At 44.0% G+C, this 25,924-nt stretch overlaps 2 protein-coding genes across 2 annotated transcripts in view; one reads left to right on the top strand and one right to left on the bottom strand.

The window, feature by feature from the left end:
• The first annotated feature begins 362 nt into the window (after window positions 1-362).
• On the top strand, window positions 363-17,657 carry STMP1 (short transmembrane mitochondrial protein 1). Its single transcript, XM_070475156.1, has 5 exons — window positions 363-367; window positions 2,021-2,162; window positions 9,211-9,297; window positions 14,377-14,430; window positions 15,799-17,657. The coding sequence occupies exons 1-5, from the start codon at window positions 363-365 to the stop codon at window positions 15,871-15,873; spliced, it is 363 nt and encodes a 120-aa protein (XP_070331257.1). The 3' UTR covers window positions 15,874-17,657.
• Window positions 17,658-21,212: 3,555 nt separating this feature from the next.
• SLC13A4 (solute carrier family 13 member 4) overlaps window positions 21,213-25,924 on the bottom strand; it is a 42,885-nt gene continuing 38,173 nt past the window's right edge. The window contains exons 15-16 of the mRNA XM_020874035.2: window positions 24,575-24,712; window positions 21,213-22,405 (exon numbers count right to left, since the gene is read on the bottom strand). Of these exons, the coding sequence (XP_020729694.2) occupies window positions 22,268-22,405; window positions 24,575-24,712 (276 nt within the window). The 3' untranslated portion in view covers window positions 21,213-22,267. The remainder of the gene's footprint in view (window positions 22,406-24,574; window positions 24,713-25,924) is intronic.

Genomic DNA, 25,924 nt, shown 5'->3' with positions numbered 1-25,924 from the left:
GGGTGACTGCTGTTAGCACTCTTACTTCTTGCCTGGTAGTATTTATGTGCATGTGACTACATCATCTGTAAGTCCATTTGCTGCTTTCCAGTCACCAATTATTTCAGCCCGGTATATAGAAGAGACTGCTGAGAGGGGAAAGAGTCTTGATGCCTAAGTAGTGGCAGAAAATTAATACTTAATTCTATAATTTTTTTTCTTAATAAAATGTCCATGACATTTTAGGCATTTAAAGAAACTTTGTTATATTTTGAAATTAATCTACTGCCTAACACTGACAAACATCAGTCTTTAACTGCAAAGCATCCTGTTAATAAGGAGCATTCTTGGAGGGATGTGGATGAGTAAGTAACTGGTCCAAGATGTAGTAAGCCTGGCTGCAGCTGCTTCTGCTGCTGCTAAGTCACTTCAGTCGTGTCCAACTCTGTGCGACCCCATAGACAGCAGCCCACCAGGCTCCTCTGTCCCTGGGATTCTCCAGGCAAGAACACTGGCGTGGGTTGCTATTTCCTTCTCCAGTGCATGCATGCATGCTAAGTCGCTTCAGTTGTGTCTGACTCTGTGTGACCCTATGGACAGCAGCCCACCAGGCTGCTTTGTCCACAGGATTCTCTAGGCAAGAATACTGGAGTGGGTTGCTATTTCCTTCTCCAGTAAGCCTGACTGTTGCTCCACTAATCAGGCATATGGTAAGCTTTATCATGTGGAACACAGACATGAACACAGAAATATCAGGAAAGAGCCTGAGGCACAGAATCAAAGCATTTTGTAAACTTCTGATGTGTGAAGCCTTCCACAGGACACAGAGCTAGTTTGGGATAGTTAAGATTTGGGATTTACTGAGCTTCATTATTTTGTTTTGCCATCATTTCTTCCAAAATTAACAGCAGAATGGGGATCAGAAGTTGGGGCAGTGGAGAAGTGTGTGGAAAAGAGAAGCTGGAAGAACTGCAGCTGCACTGTATATTGCTTTAACGGCTGACGAGAAATGCTGTTTGTGTAATAAATATAACGGAGAGGCTAACACTTAGGGCGTACGCCTGACTCAGCATTGTTCCCTGGGACACTGGGAGAGAGGCTGGTGGATGTTGCATGTGCTCTTCAGCAAAGCAAAGGAGATTGAAAAAGATTTTAGATTTTGTTTTTTTTTAAAGCATTTGGAGCGTAGATCATCTATTCCTCAATCCTTTTTTGGAGCATAGATCATCTATTCTCCAATTCTTTACCAGCTGAGCCACAAGGGAAGCCCAAGAATACTGGAGTGGGTAGCCTATCCCTTCTCCAGGGGATCTTTCCTACAGGAATTGAACTGGGGTCTCCTGCGTTGCAGGCAGATTCTTTACCAACTGAGCTATCAGGGAAGCCCATTCCTCAACAATACTAAATAAATATAGGATCTTAATGTGTTGCTTTTACTGAGTTAGTTTGCTGGAATTAGAAAATCAAAAAGAGGTGAGTACGTTCTTCCTGGTTATTAGGGTTTTAGTTTTGATAAACTGTGGTTGTTGTTTAGTCAGTAAGTTGTGTTTGACTTTTCCAGACCCCATGGACTGTAGCCTGCCAGGCTCCTCTGTCCATGGGATTTCCCAGGCAAGAATACTGGAGTGGGTTGTCATTTCTTCCCCACACAGGGATCAAACTCGAGACTCTTGTATTGGTAGGCAGGTTCTTTATCACCAGCGCCACTTGGGAAGCCCCAGTGGAGTACGCTCCACAGGTGATTCTGCTTTGCCTGTGTGGATGGGAACCAGGACCTCCTGTGGTCCTTCTAGGTCAGGGAGTTCAAAGACTGGTCTTTGGGATGCCGGTAATCATACAGACTACTAGGCCCCGACCCAAGTTTATAGAAGCGGTACTTGAGCACTGGGCTCTAGAATCTGAATGTTCAAAGCTTCCAGCCTGGCTTGGGCCTTGGGACCTGGTTCCTACTGTACCCCGCGCGCTCTCGCCAGACAGGCAGTTCAGGAGGTGGTCCTCAGGCGCTCTACTAGGGGGCGCCAGGAACAGTTTCCGGGTGAAGCAAGGCGGGAGAGGCGGAGCGGGGCGTGAACCGGAAGTCTGCCGCGGGCGCCGCCCATCGCGCCGGGGGAGGTAGGTCCCGACGGCCCTCCGAGACAGCCACCTTTCGCGCCCTCCTTGCCGACACTATGCTCCAGTTCTTGGTGAGTGGAGCTGCCGAGGAGCGAGCCGGAGCTTGGCCCAGGGCTCTCGGGGGCTCCAGACGCCCCCACCCCGACCTCGTGCCGGTCTGGGGGGGTGGGGGTGCCTGGGCGTGGGTCCCGCAAACCCCGGCGCCTAGCTCGTCGCCTTTCCGGGTGGGCTTTGGGGGTTTTTGTTCTGCCTCACTCATCCTTTCACTAGCGTTTTTCTGACGCCGTAACTTTTGAGGTGTCAGAGCATAGGTGTTTTTTCAAATCTGTTGTGTGATGGGCCACGCGTGCTTTGTGTGCCTTCCTCATGTTCAGGCTCCTTAACGACTTTTCGGCCCTCCAGCGCCCTACTTAAACACGTACCCCGTCCGCCGCTTGGAGCCCTGCTGGTTGCCATCTTTGAGAACACAGGAGGGCCGGGAATAAACTCGAAATTCGTGAGCTGCCGGAGTTAGAGACCGAGGGAGCCCTCCTCAGACCTTTTATAGCTTCCAGACTGAGGACGGCTGGTTGCTGACATACGTGAGTCAGGCCGCGGTGAACAAGTAGTTTTTCCAGAATGCTTATTCTGGGAGAAAATGAGTGTTACCATGAGTAAGCAAATTATTTTTCATGGCTCTCCTTAAGTTAGAAACAGGTTTTCTGGCAGAGATTGCCTTGTTGAAGGTTTCAGGAGGACTTGCCAACTTTCAGCGTGAAAGTCTTTATTCTCAGGCTTTTGTGCTTTAAAAACTTGATTCTTAAATTCTGAGTGATAAGAGGCGAGTATTCTGAAAACCTTCCAGGTGGCCCATGGAAACTGAGTACTCTTGGGACGAGATACTTTCCCAAATGTTACTTTCTTTTTTTTCCTCCAGCATGCAGAAACGAGATGCTGTCCTTCTGTTTTATTTCCAAGTTTGGGGTAATTAAAAAAAATTTTTTTTCAATTTTTATTGGAGAATAATTACAATGTTATGTTCGTTCCAAATGCTATATTCTTTATCAAAGAGATTAAAGAAGAAAAAGTGTCCCTCTGTCCTTTTTGAGATGGCAGTTGATTTTTCAGTCTTATAGACCAAAAGAGGGTATCCCTGACAGTAAACTGCCTAACCAAGACATGGCTACACCTCTGGAAGTTTGTCCAGTGCCCTGACTAGGAGTCAGTAGAAATGATTACTGCTTTATAGTTGTAGGAAGCACTCAGGTTAAAAACAGTATGGGCCCCAAAGTGTAAGATGATGTCATTGAGTCTCCTACTTCAGCTGTAGCTCATTGGTAACTGGGAGAGCATGGATTCAGAAGGGTGGTGCTGGAACAGGTTTGGAAAGTGATGGAATAAGTCACAAGTAAATATCTTGGAGGGTGCATTGCCACCACCCATTTTGGAACCCTCCAAGATGTTTCCTGCAGTTGTCATTTTCTGGAACACCATTTGAGAAGCACTGCACCTGATCGTGTTGCTTATATTAATATATTCTCTTCATTGCTCATTTCTCTTTGGATTACAGTATTTGCCCATTATCCATTCCTTATGTGTCGAAACTTGTTCCTGTGGTCCTGGCGCCTCTTTCTGCCTTGATTTTACTGCAGTGGCCTCCTCACTCGCAGCATGGTGTAGCCACAGTGTGATCTAAGGAAACTTTCAAAGCTTTTCAAGGGAAACCTGATATGATGGACTCTGCTGGTGGTTTGTGTGTGCTGCCTTATGCACTTTCATGGGGTAATGCGTTGGTTCTCTTCTCTCTCACAGGAGCAGCCTCTGTTACTCTTACTCACCTCCTCTTTAATCTGTCCTCCTTCAGCTTTTGGGTCCTGCATCTCAGTGCTTTTCAATATTCTTACGCAGTGGAACATGCTGGGACTTGTTTTTTTTTTTTTGGAAGAAGCTGCACAGAGTACAGGTGACAAGCCCTGGGTCCTGGCTGCTCCAGGGGCCGAGAGGAGCAGTATCTCGGTGCACCAGTTGGGAAATTGCCTTATCTAATCTCCCCGGTTTGTACTGGCTGCTGTTCCCTTCTTTTGGTTTCTGGCTGTTTCTCAGAGCTCAGATCTTGACTCTCTATTTCAACACCCTTAGGGGACGTGTTCTTGTCATGCTGTTGTCTTCACCTCTGTTGACAGCTTCCAAAACTACCTTGAGTTCTTTTCTCTGAGTTCAGTTCCCCGTCATCAGCTGCCTCCTGAACATCTCTTGTCCAACCCTCTATCTTAGACCCAACATGTGGGGGACCTGTTACCTCTTTCCCTCCCCACCCCACACTCCACACCTAACTTCTTTCTCCCCTAGCCCTGGCTTTCATTAACTTGAAATATTGGCATAATCTCGACTTATTTTTCACCTTCATTCTTCATATCATTTACTTGCTGTGTCTGGCACATTTACGTGCTGTATGTTTTCGGGCAAGTTACTTAACTGCTCTGTGCCTCAGTTTCCCCAACATAAAGTGGACAGTAATAGTACTGCTTTAACACGGTTGTGAAGACCATGATCCTAAAAAGGAATTAAAATGCAGCCTTTCGCATAGTAAGCACTCAGTAAGAGTTAGTATTGCTTTAAGCCATCAAGTCTTCATTACTTAACCTTAGGACAGGTTCTGTCTTTGTGTTTCCATTGTCAAGTTTGTAGAGCAGGTCTTCTTCCTTCCATCCTTGGACTGGCTGCACTCGCCTAGTAGGTATGAATTAGAGAAGTTATTTTAGATTCTCTAGTTGAACATGCTGTTGCTTAAGTCTCTGCTTCTGAGGAGGCATCCAGTTCATATTCAGTCACCTCCAGTTCCAGCAGGATCTGTTTCCTCAGGTCCTCTTTCACTTTTGGTCAATGTCTTCTTACCTGGCTCTACTCTGTGATGTTAAAAAAGCAGTTCTAATTCACGTGACGATCTTTTACGGTTTCTGAGCGTTACCTTGGTACCGCTCTCTAACTCCCTGCTCCCGCCAGTCTTGTCTTTAGGCTACCCATCTCTTCTTCCACTCATTCTTCATGGTAATCCTTCTCTGAATATTCTAGGTTTTGAATTGTTTTTTTTTAAACACAGCACTCCCAATATAATCTGATGGGCTGTAGAATAGCAAGGCTGTTGTCTCTGGTTCGTTGTGTCTCCCTTGACATCCTTGGTTCTGTCCTGTCTTGCAGCTGCCAGAGTAGTCACCCAGGAGGGTCTGTCTTATTCACATGCTCAGAATCTGTGGGTGCTCCCCGTGTCCTTCCCCATCGAGTCGTAACCACTTTCACTTGATTTTCAAGGTTTCCTTCCCCACTGCCCTTCAGCATGTATCCTCTGGCGTGGTTTGCGGGGCTAATCTCACTGGTCCACCCCGGGGTATGGACCTTCCTGCTGTCACATCGTCCCACTTCCCCTTTATCCTCCTTTTTGCCTTGGCAGCTCCTCTTAGTGGCCCATCTCCCACCTTTTTCCACAAGCCATCCTGATGACTTTACTCTTGAAAGCTTTACATTGTTGTGATCCATCTTCCCATTTATTTAGGGTCTTTCATCAGGGTTTTTTTTTTTGGTTTTTTTTTTTTTAATTTTCTTAGTGATAGTCTTGCTTTTTCTAGGTACTTTTTAGTTCTGCCTAGTATTTTTTTTTTCCTTCACTTTTTACTGTGTTTAGTCTTACCTAGTATGCCTGGGTGCGTTTTAGTTTTGTTGTTGGTTAACGTGACACCCTTTTTATCATTACATTATAACTGAGCAGAGGGCTTGTGTGCCTGCTGTACAGAAAAGTAAACTGTGACAGCAGTGTTTGCCGCAAAGTGAGGCAAGGCGCCAAGCAAGGGAGTAGGAGACAAGGCTCAGATCTGCTCCAGCTTGGTCTTTGAGATTGGGGTTTTTAAAAGGGAAAAAACAAAGAAGCTGGGTCATTGTCTTGTGATGTTTCTGTGACCTTTCTTAGTTGTAGTTTTGGAGTCAGGGTTGCTCCTGGTTTACAGTTCTGTGGCCTGTGACTCAGGAGTCTGTTAGCTCATCTTATCCTGGAGAAGGAACCTGAGTTTGTATATTAGTGATGTTATGCACAATGGCAATTTTCGTACATTAATGATGTTATTGACAGTAGCACATTTAGTCCATTAATTATACTATTTAAAAAACTTTTTTTTTAAAAAAAACTTTTTTATTGAAGCATAGTTGATTTTTAATGTGTTGATTTCTGCTGTCCAGCAAAGTGATTCAACCACATATGTGCACATAAACATCCTTTTTCATACTTTTTTCCATATGGTTTATCACAAGGTACTGACTAGTTCCCTGTGCTATACAGTAGGACCTTGTTTTTTTAATGATAGCATTAGCAACAACTTTAGTCATCTGACACTGGTTGATTAGTGTTCATTTAGCACAGGGTTGAGGTCAGAGGGAACAAGAAAACGGAATGAAGTTTTTGTTTTTTGTAGTGAAACAAGTCACATGTTGATTAGGAGGAAAGAGTATAGTATGTGTGCATAGACACCTGGGCAGTCTCAGAGCGAGAGTCTTGAGTTGCCAGGAATGAAGTTTTGGATAAAGAGCTTGATTAATCATAAACTAGGCAAGGGTACTTAGTTTTAGGATGAGTCAGTTTCACCATTGTCGAGTTAGTTGTTGCTGATGTATAGAAATGCTAACGATTCTGTTATATTGATTATGTATCTAGCATCCTTGTCTACCTTTTAGCTCCAGTAGTTTGTAGATTCACTTCGGAGAAGGCAGTACTATGAAGGCACTCATATCTCCAGGGAAGACAAAAATCACAGTTCTGTGTTCTTTTCCAGTTCTTCTTTCCCGCTCTCCTGTTCTCACTCTCAAGTCAGGACCTGTAGTAGAAGTAGAGTGGATATCCCAGTTATGTTTCTGCTTTGAGTGGAAATGCTTCTCAGGTTTTAGTAGGATGTTTGTGTTTCTGATATTTTCTAACAGATTCATGGAACTCTCTTGATAGCTCAGTTGGTAAAGAATCCACCTGTAATGCAGGAGACCCTGCTTCTATTCCTGGGTCGAGAAGATCCACTGGAGAAGGGATAGGCTACCCACTCCAGTGTTCTTGGGCTTCCCTTGGGGCTCAGCTGGTAAAGAATCCACCTGCAGTGCGGGAGACCTAGGTTCTATCTCCGGGTTGGGAAGATCCCCTGGAGAAGAGAAAGGCTACCCACTCCAGTATTCTGGCCTAGAGAATTCCATGGACTGTGTAGTCCATGGGGTCATAAAGAGTCGGACGTGACTGAGCAACGCTCGCTCACTTACTCCTGTTTCTTAGGAGTTTTTATTGAGGTTGGCGGTAGCATTTTACCGTGCTTTCCCATCTAGTGATCATGACTCTTCTCCTTTTATGTGATAATATGAGTTAGATTTCTAACAGAAGGCACTTAAATCTGTGTGGCCCATTCAGATAATTTGCTAATGTGCTGTGTTTTGTTTACTGCATCTTGATGTACAATATTTTATTTTGTCTTGTCTTTCTAGAATAGATCATAAAGTTCACAGGAAGAGGAAACATACTTCATAGTTAGATTTCCCAAGCAAATGGCACTTAGTACTTTGGGATTGATTTCATTTATTTGTAATTAGGTATTCCTTTTTTGCTTGAATACTCCTGTCAGATATTCATAAGATATTTGAATCAGCTTCTTTGAGAATAGGCAGACCAGTTCTACCTGATGCCCTGCTTTTCAGAGTGTTACTGGCTAACTCCCATGAATGTCCCTGTTTAATTTACTGGCTCAATTGAAGAATTAATAGCGCTTTTTTTGGTTGTTGTACTTTCTTCATTCTTTTAGGAAAATTATTGAATATAAAACCTAGCTTACACCTTAAATATGTACTTCTATGTAGTGTTAGTAGAGGAGGATAGAATTTGAGTTTTATTATTACTGAAGCAGTTGTTAAACATATTTGATGATTATCTCTACACCAAATGTTGAGTGTTTAAAAGACTAAGGCGCAAAAAAGGTAACTTTTTCCCCTGCTTCCTTGGAACAGAGAGATCCTCTGACAGCTTCTATAGCTGAGACTAAGCTTGAGAAGTAAAATTATCAGTTTACTTTTTTATTAATGTAAGATAATGTATACTTTTGGTTTTCTTGTCAGTGTGTAGCTTTTTTCATCTGAGACTGTGAAATATTTTTAGGTGTCCTTTTGAATGCTAGTTATATTTGCTAAACACAGATTATTTTTAGATTTCGTAAATCCTTGGCAAATATAAAATGGTTCAGATGCTATGTTGTAACTTGTTTTGGGTGTGTACTTTTTGAAAATGTGATTTAATGGGTCTTATTTCAGACATGTCAGGTAATATTCACTCTGGACTATTATCAGTAACCATTTCCAGATAAAAATTGTAGCTTTATTTATGGAGCTACACAGGTAGAAATTTTTTGTTGGGTGCAGGCGCTGAGCAGCATTGAGAGGAGTCAGATTGCTTCGGAGCTGTATCTACTTTTTAAGACTTGGTGCTTCTTTATGTTAATAGATACAGTGTTGTAACTAAGCCCCTTGTGTCTATACATAAAAAAAAACATTGACAGCATTTTCAGTAGACCTCTCATGTATAAAACAAAGCCTTAGTCTAATGGCCCTCATTTTTTCATCTGACATTTCCATTCTTTTTAAACTTTTGTCCAATCTGGAAACCTCAAAGTTGTCTTTGATTTCCTCAGTTTTATCCCATATAGCTGATATTCTGCCCATTCTTACTGTTTGCTTTGGCTGGGCTGTGTTGCATGCAGGATCTTCATCCCCCAACCAGGGATCGAACCCTTGCCCCCCAGTAGGGGAAGGATGGAGTCCTAACCACTGGACCACTGGGAAAGTCCCAAATCTTGCTTTATTTATTTATTCTTTAATAGTTTTGAAATGTAGTTCTGAAACCATACAGTTCACTCATTTAAAGTCTAGGGTTTAGTGGTATGTTCACAGACTTGTGCAAGAATCACCACTATCTAATTTTTATATCTAACCTTACCTGTCTCCTGAGAAACCTGTATGCAGGTCAAGAAGCAACAGTTAAAACCAGACATGGAGCAATGGACTGGTTCCAAATTGGGAAAAGAGTACATTAAGGCTGTATATTGTCACTCTGCTTATTTAACTTTTATGCAGGGTACGTCATGCGAAATGCCAGGCTGGATCAATCACAAGCTGGAATCAAAATTGCTGGGAGGAATATCAACAACCTCAGACATGCAGGTGATACCACTAATTGCAGAAATCGAAGAGAAACTTTAAAAAGCCTCTTGATAAGAGTGAAAGAGGAGAGTGAAAAAAGCTGGCTTAAAACTCAACATTCAACAAAAGCTATGATCATGGCATTCGATTCTATCACTTCATGGCAAATAGAAGGGGAAAACATGGAAGTAGTGACAGATTTTATTTTCATGGGCTCCACATGCAATTAAAAGACACTTTCTCCTTGGAAGGATATTTATGGCAAACCTGTGAAAGTTGTTCAGTTGTGTCCTACTGTTTGTGACCCCATGGATTATGCAATCCATGGAATTCTCCAGGCCAGAATACTGGAGTGGGTAGCCTTTCCTTTCTCCAGGGGGTCTTCCCAACCCAGGGATCAAACTCAGGTCTCCAGCTGAGGCACAAGGGAAGCCCTGGCAAACCTAGAGAGTGTTAAAAAGCAGAAACATCACTTTGCTGACAAAGGTCTGTATATAGTCAAAGTTATAGTTTTTTCAGTAGTCATGTATGGATGTGAGAGTTAGATGTGTAAAGAAGACTTGAGTGTCGAAGAATAAATGATGCTTTTGAATTGTAGTGCTGGAGAAGACTCTTGAGAACCCCTTGGACATCAAGGAGATCAAATCAGTCAATATTAAAGGAAATCAACTCTGAATATTCATTAGAAGGACTGATGCTGAACTCCAGTACCTTGGCCACCTGATATGAAGAGCTGACTCATTGGAAAAGACCCTGATGCTGGGAAAGATTGAAGGCAGGAGGAGAAGGGGGTGACAGGATGAGATGGTGGGATGGCATCACTGACACAATGGACATGAGTTTGAGCAAACTCTGGGAGATAGCGAAGGACAGGGAAGCCTGGCATGCTGTGGTCCATGGGGTCACAGAGAGTCAGACATGACTTAGTAATTAAACAACAACTATATTTCATTGCCTCCCAAAGAAACTCCATACCATTAGCATTCATTTCTCATTCCCCTCACACCCAACCTGGACAATCACTCATTTTGTGTCTCTCTGGATTTGCCTGTCCTGGACTTTTCTTTTAGTGAAATCATATAATATGTGGTCTTTTCTGACTGCCTCCCACTTGGCATAATGTTCTCAAGGTTCACCCACATTTTAGCATGGATCAGTACTTCATTCCTTTTTATGGTGATATTGCATCGTGTGAATACACCACGTTTTGTTAATTCATTCACCAGTTGATGGACATTTGGGTTGTTTCCACCTTTTGGCTATTATGAATACTCCTGCTGTGAACATTCATGTACAAGTTTTTGTGTAGATACATGTTTCAGTTTTATTGCTTATATATCCTAAAGTGTAATTGGTGCATCGGATGGTAACTCTGCTCAGCTTTTGGATGATTTGCAAGACTTTTCCATAGTGGCTGCATCATGTTCCATTCCCACCAGCAGCATATGTTCCTGTTTCTCCATTTCCTTGCCAGCACTTGCTCATCTTTTTCGTTCAAGTAGCCCTAGTGGATGTAATGAGGCCCCTTGCTGTGGGTTTGACTTGCATTTCCTTAATGACTAATGATGATGAGCACCTTTCCGAGTGTTTGTTGGCTGTTTATTTGTATTTCTTCTTTGGAGAAGTGTCTATTCAAATCCTTTGCTCATTTAAAATTTGGGTTGTCTTATCATTCAGTCAAGAATTTCTCATATATTCTGAGCACAGTTCCTTTATCAGCTGCATGATGTGCACATATTTCATTCTGTGGTTGTCTTCACTGTCTTGGTATTCTTTGAAACACAGACACTTTAAATTTTGATCAAGTAAGATTTATCCATTTTTAAAAGAGTTTTATAGTTTAAGCTGTTATATTTAGGTCTTTGATCCCTTTTGAGTTAAGTTTTGTTTGTGATGTGAGGTAGGTGTAAGGTTTGTTTGTTTGTATGGGGATATGCAGTTGTCCCAGCATCATTCCTTGCAAAGGCCATCTTTCTCCCATTGGCTGCTTAGCACCCTTGTTGAAAATCACATGACCGTAAATGTAAAGCTTTATTCTTGGACCCTTTATTCTATTCCATTGATCTTGGTTTTTAAGAAGAAAAACCATGCATGTTTGTTTGCCTTCTCTGCTCTCTGTTTATTCAGCTGTTTTTGGGGTTCAGCTGTCAGGTGAATGCTGACAGAACGGTGCTTTCATCACGTTGCTGCTGGTGAGGAGCAATCAGTAGTTTCCTACCAGTTTGCATGAGAACTAAAGGCGCCTGCTGGTTTTTGAAGTCCATCGGCTAGCCCCACCCAGCTGTCCATACTGGTATTTCTCTCCATTTTCTGTTCAAATCTTCTTTTCTCATTGGGCCTATTTCTTTTATTCAGGTCATCGCATTGTCATTCCTGTCTTGTACCTTGATTCTCCAGAGTCATGTCCCTTGCCAGTTTAAATTTTAACACTTCCTTAGCATCTTTAGAGCCTCTAATAACAAGTTGAGGTACCCTGATCTCTTTCAGGTATGGTTTCTCAAAAGAAGCACTTCTGTATCATTCATTTTGTTACTTACTGCATGACCCGGTTCTGGTTTTCATGCATCTGTTACATTCAGGGTCCTGTCTGTTGTTGTAACTATTGTACTTACTGTGTAGCTTTTCTTTGTGTACATCATCTTTAAGAAAAGAGACCATTTTGAAATCTTTTCACAGGGCTGGATATGAAACTGATTTTTGGTATATAAGGGACTGCAATCCTTTAATCAAAACCTTTAGAGGCCAGATGTATTTGGGAGGGTGTTTCTCAGATTTCTTCTCACCCATTTGTCCTCTATGTAGCTTTGCTCATGTCACGCCTCAGTCCCCAAACTTCTGGTGTTTTACCATTTATTGTCCTCAGTATGTTTGTGAGAAGCAGTTACATATTCCTAGAGTCTCAGAATCATTGCAGAAAGGACATAATCGTGATGTATTTAGTGTTGAGCTTGGGAGGAAGGCACTCCCTTCCTTCTGCTTCTCTTCTCTGCGGGGAGTGCTGGGGGTGGGGGGACCATGTAATATGGGGAGGACTGTGGCGACAGCCTCCAGCCGTCCAGATGGACCACTGAGGAGGCCTCCAGGTCTTGACCTGGAGGAAGGTAAGCATTCCTGCCCTGTGGAGAGGCTGCTGGCTCATTCGTGACCCTCTGAACTCTGACTCCCATCTAACTTCTCATTCACTGTTCCTCACATAGAGATTTCATTTTTTAAAATCCTTTATTTATTCTGATTAACATTTCTTACCTCTGTAAACTTGCCTATTGAGTATTCCATGAACACATACAAATGCTTTTTACTGTCATGCATTTTCCTCCAACTTCTCTTCAAGTGCACCACTTCTCTTACATTATGTATGTAGTTTTACAATATCCCATTGGTAGACCTAGCAGTATTTTGAAACTGGAGTTGGATGACTTGTCCAGAGACTCATGACTTGTCTAGAGACCCATGATTTTTGTTTTGTGTAAGTCAGGAGCCTCAAATTGGCATAGCACCAAGGAGGTTAAGTGTCTTGCCTGAAGGTACACAGCTAGATAGTGGTAGAACCACAATTTATTTTTCTTGAAATTTTTCAACCTTCTGTTCTTTCTGTTTGGTGTTAGAGCAGACATTCTTAAATGATTTTTCCCCCTCTCTTTTAAGCAAATTTAATACTCTTTATGGATTTGGAAAACCTGTTACTACTTGGTTTCAGCCCGTGGGCGTGGAAAAAATCCTTTGGCTTCTCAGTGCCACATTGATAAAAGTATTTCACAAGCTGTGTTTGAATAATCAAATGTTCAGAAAATGATCTATGTTTAGACTTGATTGTCTCTCTCTTGCATCCTACTAACAAACCCATTTAAATTATGGGTGTTTAAAGCTTAGTAAGCTTCAGGCTTAGTAAGGATCCAGCTGTGTTCTCTCTCCTATGTGCGTCTCCAACTTGAAGACAATTCCACCATGCCATATATGACCACTGGTGCTACGTGCGGTGCTTTATGTTTCTATGTTAACCTCTGCTGTGTATTTATTAGGAGCAACAGTGACTAAAGAAAATGATAAAAAACCAGTTGCAAATTCAGATTTATAAAATTAGAAGTTAGGTGTTCAGTTGGAAAATTTAAATTATTGGGTGAAAGTGTTAGACGCTCAGTCATGTCCAGTTCTCTATGACCCCATGACTGTTTGCCCACCAGGCTCTTTTGTTCATGGAATTCTCCAGGCAAGAATACTGTAGTGGGTTGCCATTTTCATCTCCAGGGGATCTTCCTGATCCAGGGATTGAACCTGGGTCTCCTGAGAGGGATTTTCATGAAGCAGTCTTTGTTCAGGAAGACAGTCACCCAGTGCGATAACACTAGAGTTCTCTGAAGGTTGTGCATGTGTCTCTTGCCACCGGTTCAGAGCTGGCCAGGGGACCTGTGTTCTCTGCAGGCCTCAAGTGCCCTGCCCGTTAGACTCCACCCATGCCAGAGCGCTAAGCCGTATGCGCTGTCAGTTGTGTGACAGTCTCTTGCTTTATGTCATTGTATATTTTAGTTTTTGAGCATGAATCTGCTTTAGGTTGTCCTGTGCTCCTGTGATGAAAGACCCTGAACAAGTTACTTCATGTCTGAGACCAGGTGCTTCTTAAAATGTGAAGAGATTGAACTGTGAACATCCCTTCATTTTCTAAACTTCTATGATTTAGCTGGATACTTTTTAAAATTGAATACTTTTTACTTGATGTAGCAAGAAATAACAAATCTCATAACCACTCCGCCCCCGCCCCCGCCCCACACACACACACACACACACACACACACACACACAAAATACCAAACTGTGGCTCTTAACAAAAATCAGATTTTGGCTTGAGTTTCTAGAACTTACAGCCAAGTATTTGTAAGGTCGATGTGTTTAGTTCTGCCATATTCTATTTAACCTTGTGGGAGGATATTTCCATGCCTGTTTTATAGACGAAAGATGTGAATTTCATGCCATGCACTTCCCTGGACTGGGCACTGAGGACTTCTAACTGTCCGGAGTTCCTTAGATACGCCCCGTGTGGTCTGGTTGGTATCAGGCGGACAGAACTCAGTCTCCAGTGTGACTCTTCCTGTTCTATTCTTACAGCTTGGATTTACTCTCGGCAACGTGGTAGGAATGTATCTGGCTCAAAACTATGACGTAAGTGACCATATGCGTGTCTTCCTTGATTCCATGTACCTAGTGTATAGTGACTTGTGTTTGTTGAAGTAAAGTATGCCTTCCGGTATAAACAAGGTGATCCATAGGTCTGAGAGGAAAGTCCTGAATTTTGTAGAAAGATTTCCATTGTCTGAAAAAATAATAGAACTCACAGAAGCACCTGACCTACATTTCACCCTAAGAGAACAAAATCCTATCAATTTAGGTGGTCTCATGGTGACCGTGAGCTGTTTTTGTTAGCTCAGAGTAACATTGTTGGAGTCTTAAAGTTCTATGGAAAATCACGTGAAGTGAGACTTTCACTGGACAGTCCTTCCAGCCCCTGCTACCCAGTTGTACAGATGACTGAGTAGTTTGGAGGTGGATCCATTTAGTGCTACACATGTAAGGACAGAATTCCGTGAAGTAGGGAGTTGTATTAGCTTCACTTTACAGATGTGTAAGTTGAAAATCGGGTGACACAACTGCCCATGAATGGGAATCCTGAAAGGTAATGTTTTTTTTAAGGAGACAAGGAAAGAAGACATGATTTTAACTTTTGATTTGTAGTGAAGTTTTTAGTGTAACAAAGGGAATTACCTTTGTCATCCTTAAACTTGAGTCTTGTGGTTTTCTAGGTAGGTGCTTGTTAATATATGTCACGTTTATTGTTTACATGTACAACTTTGCTTGGAATATAAAGAAAATTTGGACTATAAAGAAAGCTGAGTACCAAAGAATTGATGCTTTTGAAATGTGCTATTGGAGAAGACTCTTGAGAGTCCCTTGGGCTGCAAGGAGATCCAACCAGTCCATCCTAAAGGAGATCAGTCCTGGGTGTTCATTGGAAGGACTGATGCTGAAGCTGAAACTCCAATACTTTGGCCACCTGATGCGAAGAGCTGACTCATTTGAAAAAACCCTGATGCTGGGAAAGATTGAAGGCAGGAGGAGAAGGGGATGACAGAGGATGAGATGGTTGGATGGCATCACTGACTGAATGGACATGAGTTTGAGTAAACTCTGGGAGTTGGTGATGCACAGGGAGGCCTGGCGTGCTGCAGTCCATGGGGTTGCAAAGAGTCAGACACTACTGAGTAACTGAACTGAACAACTTTGCTTGGCACTGGATTGAGGGAGTTCAGTGGGTATATAAAAGTAGAACTCAGGGTCTGACTTTTGGGGAGGGAGCCTGTTTTAACTTAGCACTTTTGGGATCTTTCTTAGGCAGTTATGAGGCTAAGGAACACCGCTGTTTATCAGGTTTCTTTTAGAGGAAAGTTAAGCCATTTCTCTTTAGAGGAAGAGAAATGAAAAAATACTGACTAGGTAGACATAAAATGATGATAATCTCTTTTCTCTTCAAAGATACCAAACCTGGCTAAAAAACTTGAAGAAATTAAAAAAGACGTGGATGCTAAGAAGAAACCCCCTAGTTGCTGAAGCCAACTCCAGCACTGCCTTCTGGATAAACTGTCTACTGTTCTGCAGGGCCTCCATTACTGTCTGAACCAAAAGCTTTTGTTTTAATCTCCAGCCTCAGCAGTTTTCGTTTTCGCTAGACCTTGCATTGCCTTACAGCACAAAAGGGACCAGAAATTAAGAACGACCCTTATTTCTCCAACATCCTCACATCCCCCCTTCCAGCCTCTTGGGAGGTCCTGAGAATGGAATCATGGTGCTCGATTAGTTATCATACCTTTAGTTAGTAGTCTCTCCCTTATTCTATGAGATTTCTACTACCTTTTTCAAAAGAAAAATGGATGAATTTTGTGTAGTTGATGAGATCCAAATAATGTGTGTTTCAGAGTCTGGTATTTATAATGGGTTTTTAAACGTTTGGTACTAAATTATGTTGTTTCACAGTAGTAATTAAAATGAAAATCTGGAAGCTAATTTCTGTGAATTATCTACTGATTTTATATCATCAGGAAGCGCCATAGTTGCTAATTTCACCAATAAATCAATTTACTATTCATTAACCAAGAAACTGTTTTGAGAACCCTATCAGGAATTGGGGAATTTAAAAGTATTTAAAATAATGGTCTTTGTCTTCAGTAGATTTCATAATCTAGTGTACCTGCTTTTTCTAGATGTGTTTGATCTGGCTCTTTTCATTCATGAGAATCATAGTTAATGGGATTACAGGTACCTTTGACATTACATGGTAGATCTATGAGAAATTGTTTATAAAGGAAATTTTCTGCATTTTTGCATTAAAAAAGGATGTACATTATAACTTTAGAGTGATTCTCATAAGACTTTGTGTTTTTCTCCTGCAATCAGAAACTACTCTTGTAATTTTTCAAATGCATACTCAGTCCATAAAATTTTTCAGATGTAAAAAAAAAGGTTTAAATACATAACTTTCCTCTGGGTCAATACAAAAATCATTTGTATTATTCTCCAACTCCTGGTTCCTCTCACTGGAGTCAGACATTGTTGGTAGTTTCCTGTATCCTTTTGAGAAAGATTTTGTGCCTAAATACACACACATACATGGGGGTTTTTATACAAATGATAACAAACTGTATACAGAGTCTTCCCCGGTGGGGATCATTACATAGCAGTATGGAAGGAACAAAGAACTGTTTTCATTTTTTGGCTGCATAAGGTTGTACTGAATGAATATACTATAAAATGCATTTAATCTGCTCCTGAGGAACGCTTAGGTTTTTTCCCTGTCTTGCTACTACAGTGGTAACGTAAAACTTGATGTTATTATACTTGTCAGTGCAGAGGGATAGCTCCATCCTGAAGTCCTAGAAGGTTAATTTGCACTAAATATAAATAAAGTCGCATCTCATTGGGCATTTTGTTTTAGAGAGCTTGTTGGGCAGCTTTGCTGATAATGCCATTTCTGAAGACATTTTAGCAGAATCAGTAACCTGAAAGAATGGCTTAGAGACCTTTCATTCAGACAGTGATGCCACTGATACTGTGATGATAAAGTGATTCTACTTCTCTTGAAAAACATGGATCTTTCATACATGGAGATGAGTTTTGTCCCTGTCGAGTTGTACTGGTATGTGAGACAGATTAGACCATATTATGGACTGGCTTCTACCTTGAAGTGTGATCAGGGGCAAGCAGCTTATTTTTCTGAAACTGTTGTATTCTCTGTACCTACCTCAGAGGGCTTCCATGAGAAACAGCTGAAATGATGTGTGTGATGTGTAGCACAGTGCTTTGCAGATTATCCAATAAATAGTAGATACTAGTCCAGACGTGTTGCTTTTGGTCCGAATACTTTTTTTTCCCCCTGTGCTCACTTTTGGAGCAAAAGTCTATGAACTGTGCAAAATTTGTTATTATTCTTTGGTCACTCGCTTTGTTGATGAAAATCTATAGTATCCACATTGATCATACCACCTGGCTTACAAGGTTTGCTCTTGAATGACTGAACTGTTAACAGAATGAACTGCAACCTTGAAGGAGAGAGGTTTACCATCCTTGAGAGTATTCAAAATGCCACAATCTTAAGAAAACCGTTTTCAAAGACAGATTCTTTTTTATCACCTACGGAGCATTGTTATTTGTGTATGTATTCTCCCAGACTGGCTTCTCTGGGGGCGAGGGTCATTTAGGTGTTGTAATATTAGGTCTCTATGATTATATGTTGTAATTGAAACTCATTTGGACTTAGAGCTTCCATCAGAAGTGACACTTAACCTCGATGAGGAGGATCACTTCCAGTGGGAGCCATCCAGGAAATGACCTTCACCATGTAAACTGCTCCCCAGTGAACACAGGCCGGCTTCCTGGTCACCCTTCAGAGCCCCTCTCCTTGTCCTTGCAGGAGTGAAAAGGAGCTTTGAGTTCTCAGGCAGGGTTGCCTTCACTGAGATACAGTGTTGGAGGAGCCCAGAACCACCATGGATTTTAGGGGATGTGATGGTAATGAGGGCAGTGACTGGTACATTCCCTGGGTGTTTTGTCGAGACTCTTGCCTCACAAAGCAGCGGAGGGATGGGAAGAACCACTGAGAGACATGCCTTGTTTTCTTTTCAAAAAGTTTGAAAATCACTGTTGTGATTTAAGGAGACTTTCTGCTACTCCCGACCTTAAAAGGAGGGTTACATAAAATACTACTAAAGTTACTCACGTGTGAAAAGTAAGACTTCAGGGTTGATGTTGGGAACCTAAAAAGTACATTGAACTAGAAACCTTATCCTTAAACTGTAACCTCCCAAACCAAAAACTAAAGAACCTTACTTGGCACTGTATTTTATGAATTGAAGTTACCAGCTGATGTCTTTAGACCTCTCTTCTGATTTACTGTTAATTAAGTGATAATTAAGCAGTTTTTGGTTTAAAGGGACAGTTTTATTTTCTTCTTTCTAACTCATTTACTTAATGTTCATTTTTGTGACTCTAGAGAAAAGTTAGGATGTGTGGGTTTTCCAGTTGTCTGTACTTAACGGGTTCATGGAGCATGTGCAGCATGCATAATGTTTTCATTTCCACTGAGTGGTTCACTCCCTAGATACTGTGCTGGTGTTTGCTTTTCTGCTAAACTCTCCCACATTTTAAATGCTTTCTCTGTTACTCCTCCTGAAGGAACGCTATATACTGTCCTGAAGCAAAGGAGACTTTTCTTCAGCTCCCCGGCCTGAACTTTGCACGTAGCATTTCCCAGCCTTACTCAAATGAGTGAGTTCTTTTTTCCCCCACTGTCTGTTAACACCTTGCCTCGTGGAAAGGAGCAGGACAGTGAAGGGGAAATACTTTGTGATGTTGCCTGGTCTTAATAGGGACTCTGTGAAACTTGGATTTTCACATGTTCTATTTATACCTTTCCTAAATCTGGGTGCCACGCAGTCAAGCACTGAGACCTTGAAGATGGCGTGGGAGAGAAACAAGCCAACATTTAAGTTTTGTGGGAAGTGCCTGGGGTGTGGTGGGACATTGCAAAACCGGAGCCCTGCGCCCGAGTGTGAAAAATGCAGCCCATACATGTACAGCTGTACCGGACTGGGCCGAGCAGAAGGCACCCTGTAAATAGAGCAGGCGGTATGCTCAGCATTTGTACAGGGAGGGCGGCCCCAGGACAGCTGTCTGAGCCCTTGGCGCGCTCAGCTCCCTGTCTCACAGTGGTTCAGTAATCTCGCTCGCCTGAGAGATCCTAGTGTTGAGATGCACTTTTCAAACAGGTGTCTAAATGTGAAGCCACCTACTTTATTTGGGTTCAGCTAAATAAGAGATCTACTCTGACAATAGGGGGGAAAAACAAGCTATTTTTTACTTAATGGCACAAGAATCTGTTTCATGTGAATTCTAACATAAAAGATTGTATACTGTGTACTTCATGGGTGACTTAAAGGAATTTCTGAGACAACTTTAAGCAAAATTTGATGTATAATCGAGAATAAGATGCAACTCTCCTTGGTGTTTTTGTTTCTCAGTTTCATCATCTATAAAATGAGCTGGTGTAAGATGATCATTTACAGCTTTCCCACCCATATAGAGTTGTGATATGAGAAGGATCAAATTTAATGTCTTTGCGAAAGACAGCACTACTAAGTAGAGCTGTTAGGTCCTGTCCAGCAGCAGAGTGACTTTAGGAGACAAGGAGTTGTTACTCACAGCTGACACTCGTTAGTCATATCTGGAATGAGCAGGCCTCTTTGGACTGAATCTCCGGTCTGGGGACAGAACAGTGCTGTTCGGTCTACTGACCAGACCAAAATAAACACCCTTTCTGAACTGACTGCTCGAGAGTGTTAGCCGCCTGGTGGACGTGGCAGCAGCTTCACAGAGCTGCTCTGCTTTCTGTTTCAGAGCAAGTCAGGGTCTCAAATAGCTGAACAGGGGCCAATCATTCTAAGTCAACTGAATTTTTTTTTTTTTTTTTGGCCACACTGGGTCTTTGTTGCTGCATGCGGGCTGTCTCTCTAGTTGCTGTGTGAGAGCTTCTTATTGCAGTGGCTTCTCTTTTTATGGAGCACTGGCCTAGGACTTGTGGGCCTAGTTGCCCTGTAGGATGGGGAGTCTTCCCAGACCAGGGATTGAATCCATGTCCCCTGAATTGGCAGGCAGATTCTTAACCACTGGACCACCAGGAAAGTCTGAAGTCAATTATCTGTCACCTTTTCTTTCTCCTTTTGATTGTTTATACTCCCAGCATCTTATTGATTATCTGTGCATTGCCTTGTTGTCTTACTTAAAGGTTTGGTGTCTTAAATGCTGTAACAGGTCAGACGCTCGACCATTTGGCTACCCTGACAATAGGAGTGACATCCTGACTCAGAAATATTTCAAAGCAACATGACTGGTAGCGATGCTGGTTCCTCAGACCTGCAATAGTGTACCTAACATTGGTATTTCATTTGGCCTCATTCACTTTTTTTTTCTTCTTTTTTTTTCATTTATTTTTATTAGTTGGAGGCTAATTACTTTACACTCATTCACTTTTGTAAGTGGCCGGGTGATTTGGCCTGTGCTAACTGGAAGCAGCAGTAATATTCCTGGTTAAACCTGGTGCAGGTTTTTGACTGGCACAAAAGAAACTTTGTAACTCACAGATACATGATAAACTAAGAGAGTGACTTGACTGGTAAATCATTGTTGGAAAACTGCACTTGCTATCGTTAGTAACTTAAAATCAATTCAAGCAGTGCTGTAACTGTGGTTTCCTCCTTTTCCCATAAGATGTATTTAGCAAGTAGTTGATGGTAGAAATCTGACATGTGTCATGCTGAAGGGATTGGGAGCAACATCCAGTCCTATCATGGGGATAGGGGTGCAGTTCAGGAAGAAGGAGGAGGCCTGGACTTGTGGAGTCATTTCAAGGAAGACATTTATTGAGCAGACACGCACACAGTTTACTGTATCATATAAGTTGCTGGAGACTTTAAGAGACATGAGACATCTCCCCTCCCCTCCAGGGGCTCATCAACTTTTAGAAAGTGACATGTGTTTGGACTTTTCTGTGCCTGTCTTCTTAGGGACGAGCTACTCATTACCTCCTGGAGAAAGCCCATCAACATACCATCAATAGTGCTGTGGTTTTAATCACAGTTTCCGCCTCCTTAGTGAGACAGGTATGAACTGTGAAGGTTTTTCCTTCCTCCCAATGCTTAACCAGCACGGTGGTATTGATGGTTAGTACTGAGTGGAGAGAAAGAGACTGATCTCAACGTGTCTTCTTTCTCTGCTGCCTTTTCCTTTGACAGAACAGCACCAGCCTCTTTCTGAAGGGGACACTATTTCTTTGCAGGGATTTGGTGCCAGGGTATAGAGAAGCCATTGAAGAGAGGCGCTTAAAAGAGGAGTGATAAAAGAGTACTGATTGCCACAAAGAGGCCTCACTAAGAACTGCCCTTTTGTGGAGAGAACTTGGGCGAGAAACACCCGGGAGAAAGGAGCCGATGTCAGGTCTCAGGTTCTGGGTGAGACCTTTCCCCCAAAGAGGAGATGACACTGGTTTCACTCTCTGCACTTGGAAGGATGATTTGGGTTTTCTCCTTCTATTCCTAAACGGGACTGAGAACTTAAGAATAACATCAAACCCAGTGAGACTGGTCAGTTTGTGAGGCTTAGCCTCTGAGGGGCAACGAAGACAGACTTTTGTCTCTTGCCAGCTTTCATTCAGAAAGAGCTGGTTGGAGAGACAAGCTACAAGGGACGGAGAGGGGTTTTAGGTTTCCTTGCGCTGAGGAGGGAGGGCCGAGCAGAGGACACACATCCGGGCCTGTGCGTTGTGCTTGGAGGCTCTCCGCATGTCAGTGGAGGTGGAAGACGGAGGAATCTTCTGAGGGGGTCCTGTGCTGCTGGTGGTCCTCTCAGCCTGCTGGGTGCTGGTCGCTCCTGGGGTCTGGCCGTTTGCCCACAGGGGTCAGGCCTGATCAGTGATATTACTGACCTTGGCCCAGGCGGGAAACGAGTTGAGGTTGAAGAGGCTTATTCCCCACGTATTGATGGCCACCATCACTGTCACCAGGCCAATGACATTGACCCCCAGGCCAGCTTTCACCTGCAGGACACAACAGCAGGGCACACAGCCCGCGGTCACTGTGAGCAGACAGCACAAGTGCCCCGGTGCCCCCCGCCTGAGCCTGTCCTCCTGACATGACCCCAGCCCCCCGGCACGGCCCTGGCTTGTTCCCCTCACTGCCCCCTGGTGCTCTAGTGGTGCCTCATGGCGGGCACAGGCCTATAGAGGACAGGTGGACAGGAAGGACCTGGGGCTGGGAGATGGCCATTGGCATCATCTCTCCTTTTGTAGCACTCACACTATCGCATGGAGGCCTGGGAGGTATGTGCTTGGGACGCCAGCTCTCGGCATGTTAAGTTGCACTAAGACAGCTGCGTGACTGGGAAATGTGTTCACTGAGATCAAAGAGAGCTCATGAAAGCAGAAGCCTCTCAGCCTTCACACGTGAGGGCCTCCTAGGAGAGCCTGTGTTCTGTGACTGTTGCGTTTTCCCCACAAGGAACAGCTCAAGGAAGTAGTGCCCTTGGGTTCACCCGGGCAAAGTTCAGCCGCCTCCACTCAGCCCTTCCGCAGAAAGGCGACGGACGGCGCCCTGGCTGGTGGCACGGGGCCTTTGCTGCTTTGTCCTGAGGGAATGCCACCTCCGCGGCTCTGACGGCTGTTTCTGTCATGGCGCCGACACGCCCAGGCGGAAGGGGGACGTGGGGAGGAAGGGTGGCAGAGCCAGGGCCATCTGGGAAAGTGTACAGTAAGGAGAGCTGGCACCCTAGCGGGTGACGACCCGAGTGCGCAGGGTGTCCCCACAAGTCCACTGACCGGGACTGAGCCGGGCAGGCTGTGAGGGAAAAGTGAATGTGAGGAAGTGGTTGATGACTCAGTGAGTCGCCCTTCTGCCTTCTGGCCCAAGCCCTGTCCTTATGAATCATCCCGACCCCCCGAGCCTTTCAGCCTGGAGAACTGCCCATGTTTCCCAGCAGGTGCGAGGAGGCAGGTTCTAAAGGAGCTAAGTGAAGGTCATTTAGAGCTGGGAGGTCACACACAGCATCTGGGCTGAACCTGCTCACTTAGCAGATGACGGAAGTGGAGTCTTGAGTCAGTGCCCAGGCTGGGGCTAGAACCCAGGACCGGCTCACTGCTCATCATTTGGTGCCTTTAAAAATGACTGACTCTCGTCCCTTGATTCCAGGGTGAAGGCTGGGGGTGAGTGGCAGGAGCACACGGCAGAGGGAGCAGGATCGGGGGTGCAGGGGGAGGCCGAGGGGACAGGAGCGTCGTCATGGAGCTCAGCAGGAGCGGATGGGGCTGTGCAGTAAGATCTGGGGGGCAGGGACAGAGGGGCGGCTGTGACCCCGTTCCCAGGGTAACTCAGATGACTCAGATGGGCAGTATGAGTAGAGAGGATCTGAGTATCTGCTCCCAGCCTGAAGCTCTTTCTTCCTTTTCTCCGTTTGATATTTACAGGCTGCCGAGATCTAGTTTGGATTGGAGTGAAAAACTAGCCCCCAGCAAGGCAGGATGGGCCATTTCAGTCAGCCAGGCCCAGTTACCTGTATGAGGTTTCCTCCCTCCCCAACGTTGTCAGCCCTGGGAGTCGAGAAGCACAGCCGTGAGTGTAGGCTGAGGGGTGGAGGGTGGCCCCACACTAAAACCAGCCACAAAGTGTCCCGTCCAAGCCGTGTTTTGTGAGCCTCGCTGAAAACTAAGAAATGAGCTATGGGTGCTTCATTTTACAGTTGTTGCTTCGGGGGGTTCTTGGTTGGGGAGAGGGTTGGACAGAGAGAAGGATCTTGTTCTGACTAAGTATCTTTCACCCTCAGTTCACACAGTGTCTCACGCTTAACCTATGAATAAGCCAGCAACTCCGGGCCAACGTCCCCATGGTTCAGTGCAGGAACTGAGCAAAGACTAGAATAAGACTCTCAGCTTCCGGAGTGCGTCATAGCCCAGGTCAGTCCCAGCCTTTTCTGTCTATGTTCCCACTCTTTTCCCAGATGAGGGCTGGGGAGAGCACATGATTGCTATTCTTGGTGCTTGTGAACCAAAGAAAAACCTTTTACCAGGACCATTCTTTCTGCCACCCTGGGGTTGAGCTATGACAGATCAGGGGTACTGCTTATAAAATAATAACCTTTAGAAGGCTATATAGGGCCAGTCATCCCTGTCTTCATGGTAGGTGGGCCTGGTGGGAAGAGGCCACCCACGACTCACCATATCTTTAATCTGGCAGTGCCCATAGCTGAAGACGATGGCATTGGGGGGATTGCCCACTGGCAGCATCACTGCAAAGGAGATGCACATGGTGACCGGGATCAGGGTGTAGAGTGGATTTATTTGCAGCGTCTCAGACTAGGAAAAGAGAGAATTCACAGAAACATTAGCATGGAGGTTAGACTTGCATTTGCCGTGCTTATCATCACGAGTGTGCCTAAATGATGGCTGGCTGTCAGCTGCCCTTGACTGGATACCATGTGTGAGGGACAGTTAAACCACGTTCTCAAAAGTACGTAGTCCCAGGCTCCTTGGACGGGCCCCTGCTGCTCCCTCATTCCCCATGGAAACATGGACTCCAAGTTGCCTTCCTACTAGAAGGGATGTTTCGTTTCTTGGTGCTGGTCTAAGGGTGTAGTTTTAAAATTTGATGCTTCAGCTGAGAAATTCTTCCAACACAAATCTCATGAATAAGTTGCATTGACTGAGGTAGACATCTCTCACTCTTGGGGTGCAGAACTAAGGTTTTTGTTTTTGTTTTTCCTAGGTAAGATAACTGCCTTATGTGGGGCTTGAACCTGTGGTCTTACCCTCAATGGTACCAAGTTTTAAGTGCATTCCTGCACTCACACAGGCGGGCTGATGAGAGGGAGAAGTTGGAGGGAGACGTCTGAGCAGTGAGCAGAGAGTGGCTGACTGGGAGGAGTTTGGGGCTGATAAAGTAGGAGGATATTATCTTGTTGGCAGTGAGGAAGAGCCTTCATCTTACAGGTTCCACCTCACAGAATGGGATGGAGGCAGCATTGTGTTTGGTGGATCACCTCTTGGGCTGCTTAGCCAGGCTGAGATCTGCCAGTGGCTCCACCCCTACCATCCCACTGCGCAAACACCTACTCCATTAGTCACAAATTGTTCTGAGACCCAGGAATGAGCCTGGCATTGCTCATAATTCTCAGAATCTCCTGGACAGAGAAGCTGGGTGGAGGCGGTGATGACAGAACTGTGGTTTTGGTCTCTGCAGCTGAGAGTATTTCTGGGAGCACTTTTTGTCTCCATTTTCTGTAGCTATTTCTCCTGCCCTCCTGTTAGGTCTCATCCCTGGAGAAGGGAAAGGCTACTCACTCCAGTATTCTGGCCTGGAGAATTCCATGGACTGTATAGTCCATGGGGTCGCAAAGAGTTGGACACGACTGAGCGACTTTCACTTCACTTTCACAGGAAAGAAAGATTGACGGCAATCGTGGGGTATTAGAATCCTAGGGTTTTAACAGTTATCTTGTCCATTCTTGTTTCCATTCAGAACTGCCCCTAAACTAAGCCTAGACTTTTGGGAAGGGATTTCTAGAGCTC

The sequence above is a fragment of the Odocoileus virginianus genome, chromosome 1 (genome assembly GCF_023699985.2).
Source record: "Odocoileus virginianus isolate 20LAN1187 ecotype Illinois chromosome 1, Ovbor_1.2, whole genome shotgun sequence".
Taxonomy (NCBI): Eukaryota; Metazoa; Chordata; class Mammalia; order Artiodactyla; family Cervidae; genus Odocoileus; species Odocoileus virginianus.
The sequence above is the reverse complement of the archived record's forward strand: the minus strand, read 5'-3'. Positions and strand labels throughout refer to the sequence as shown.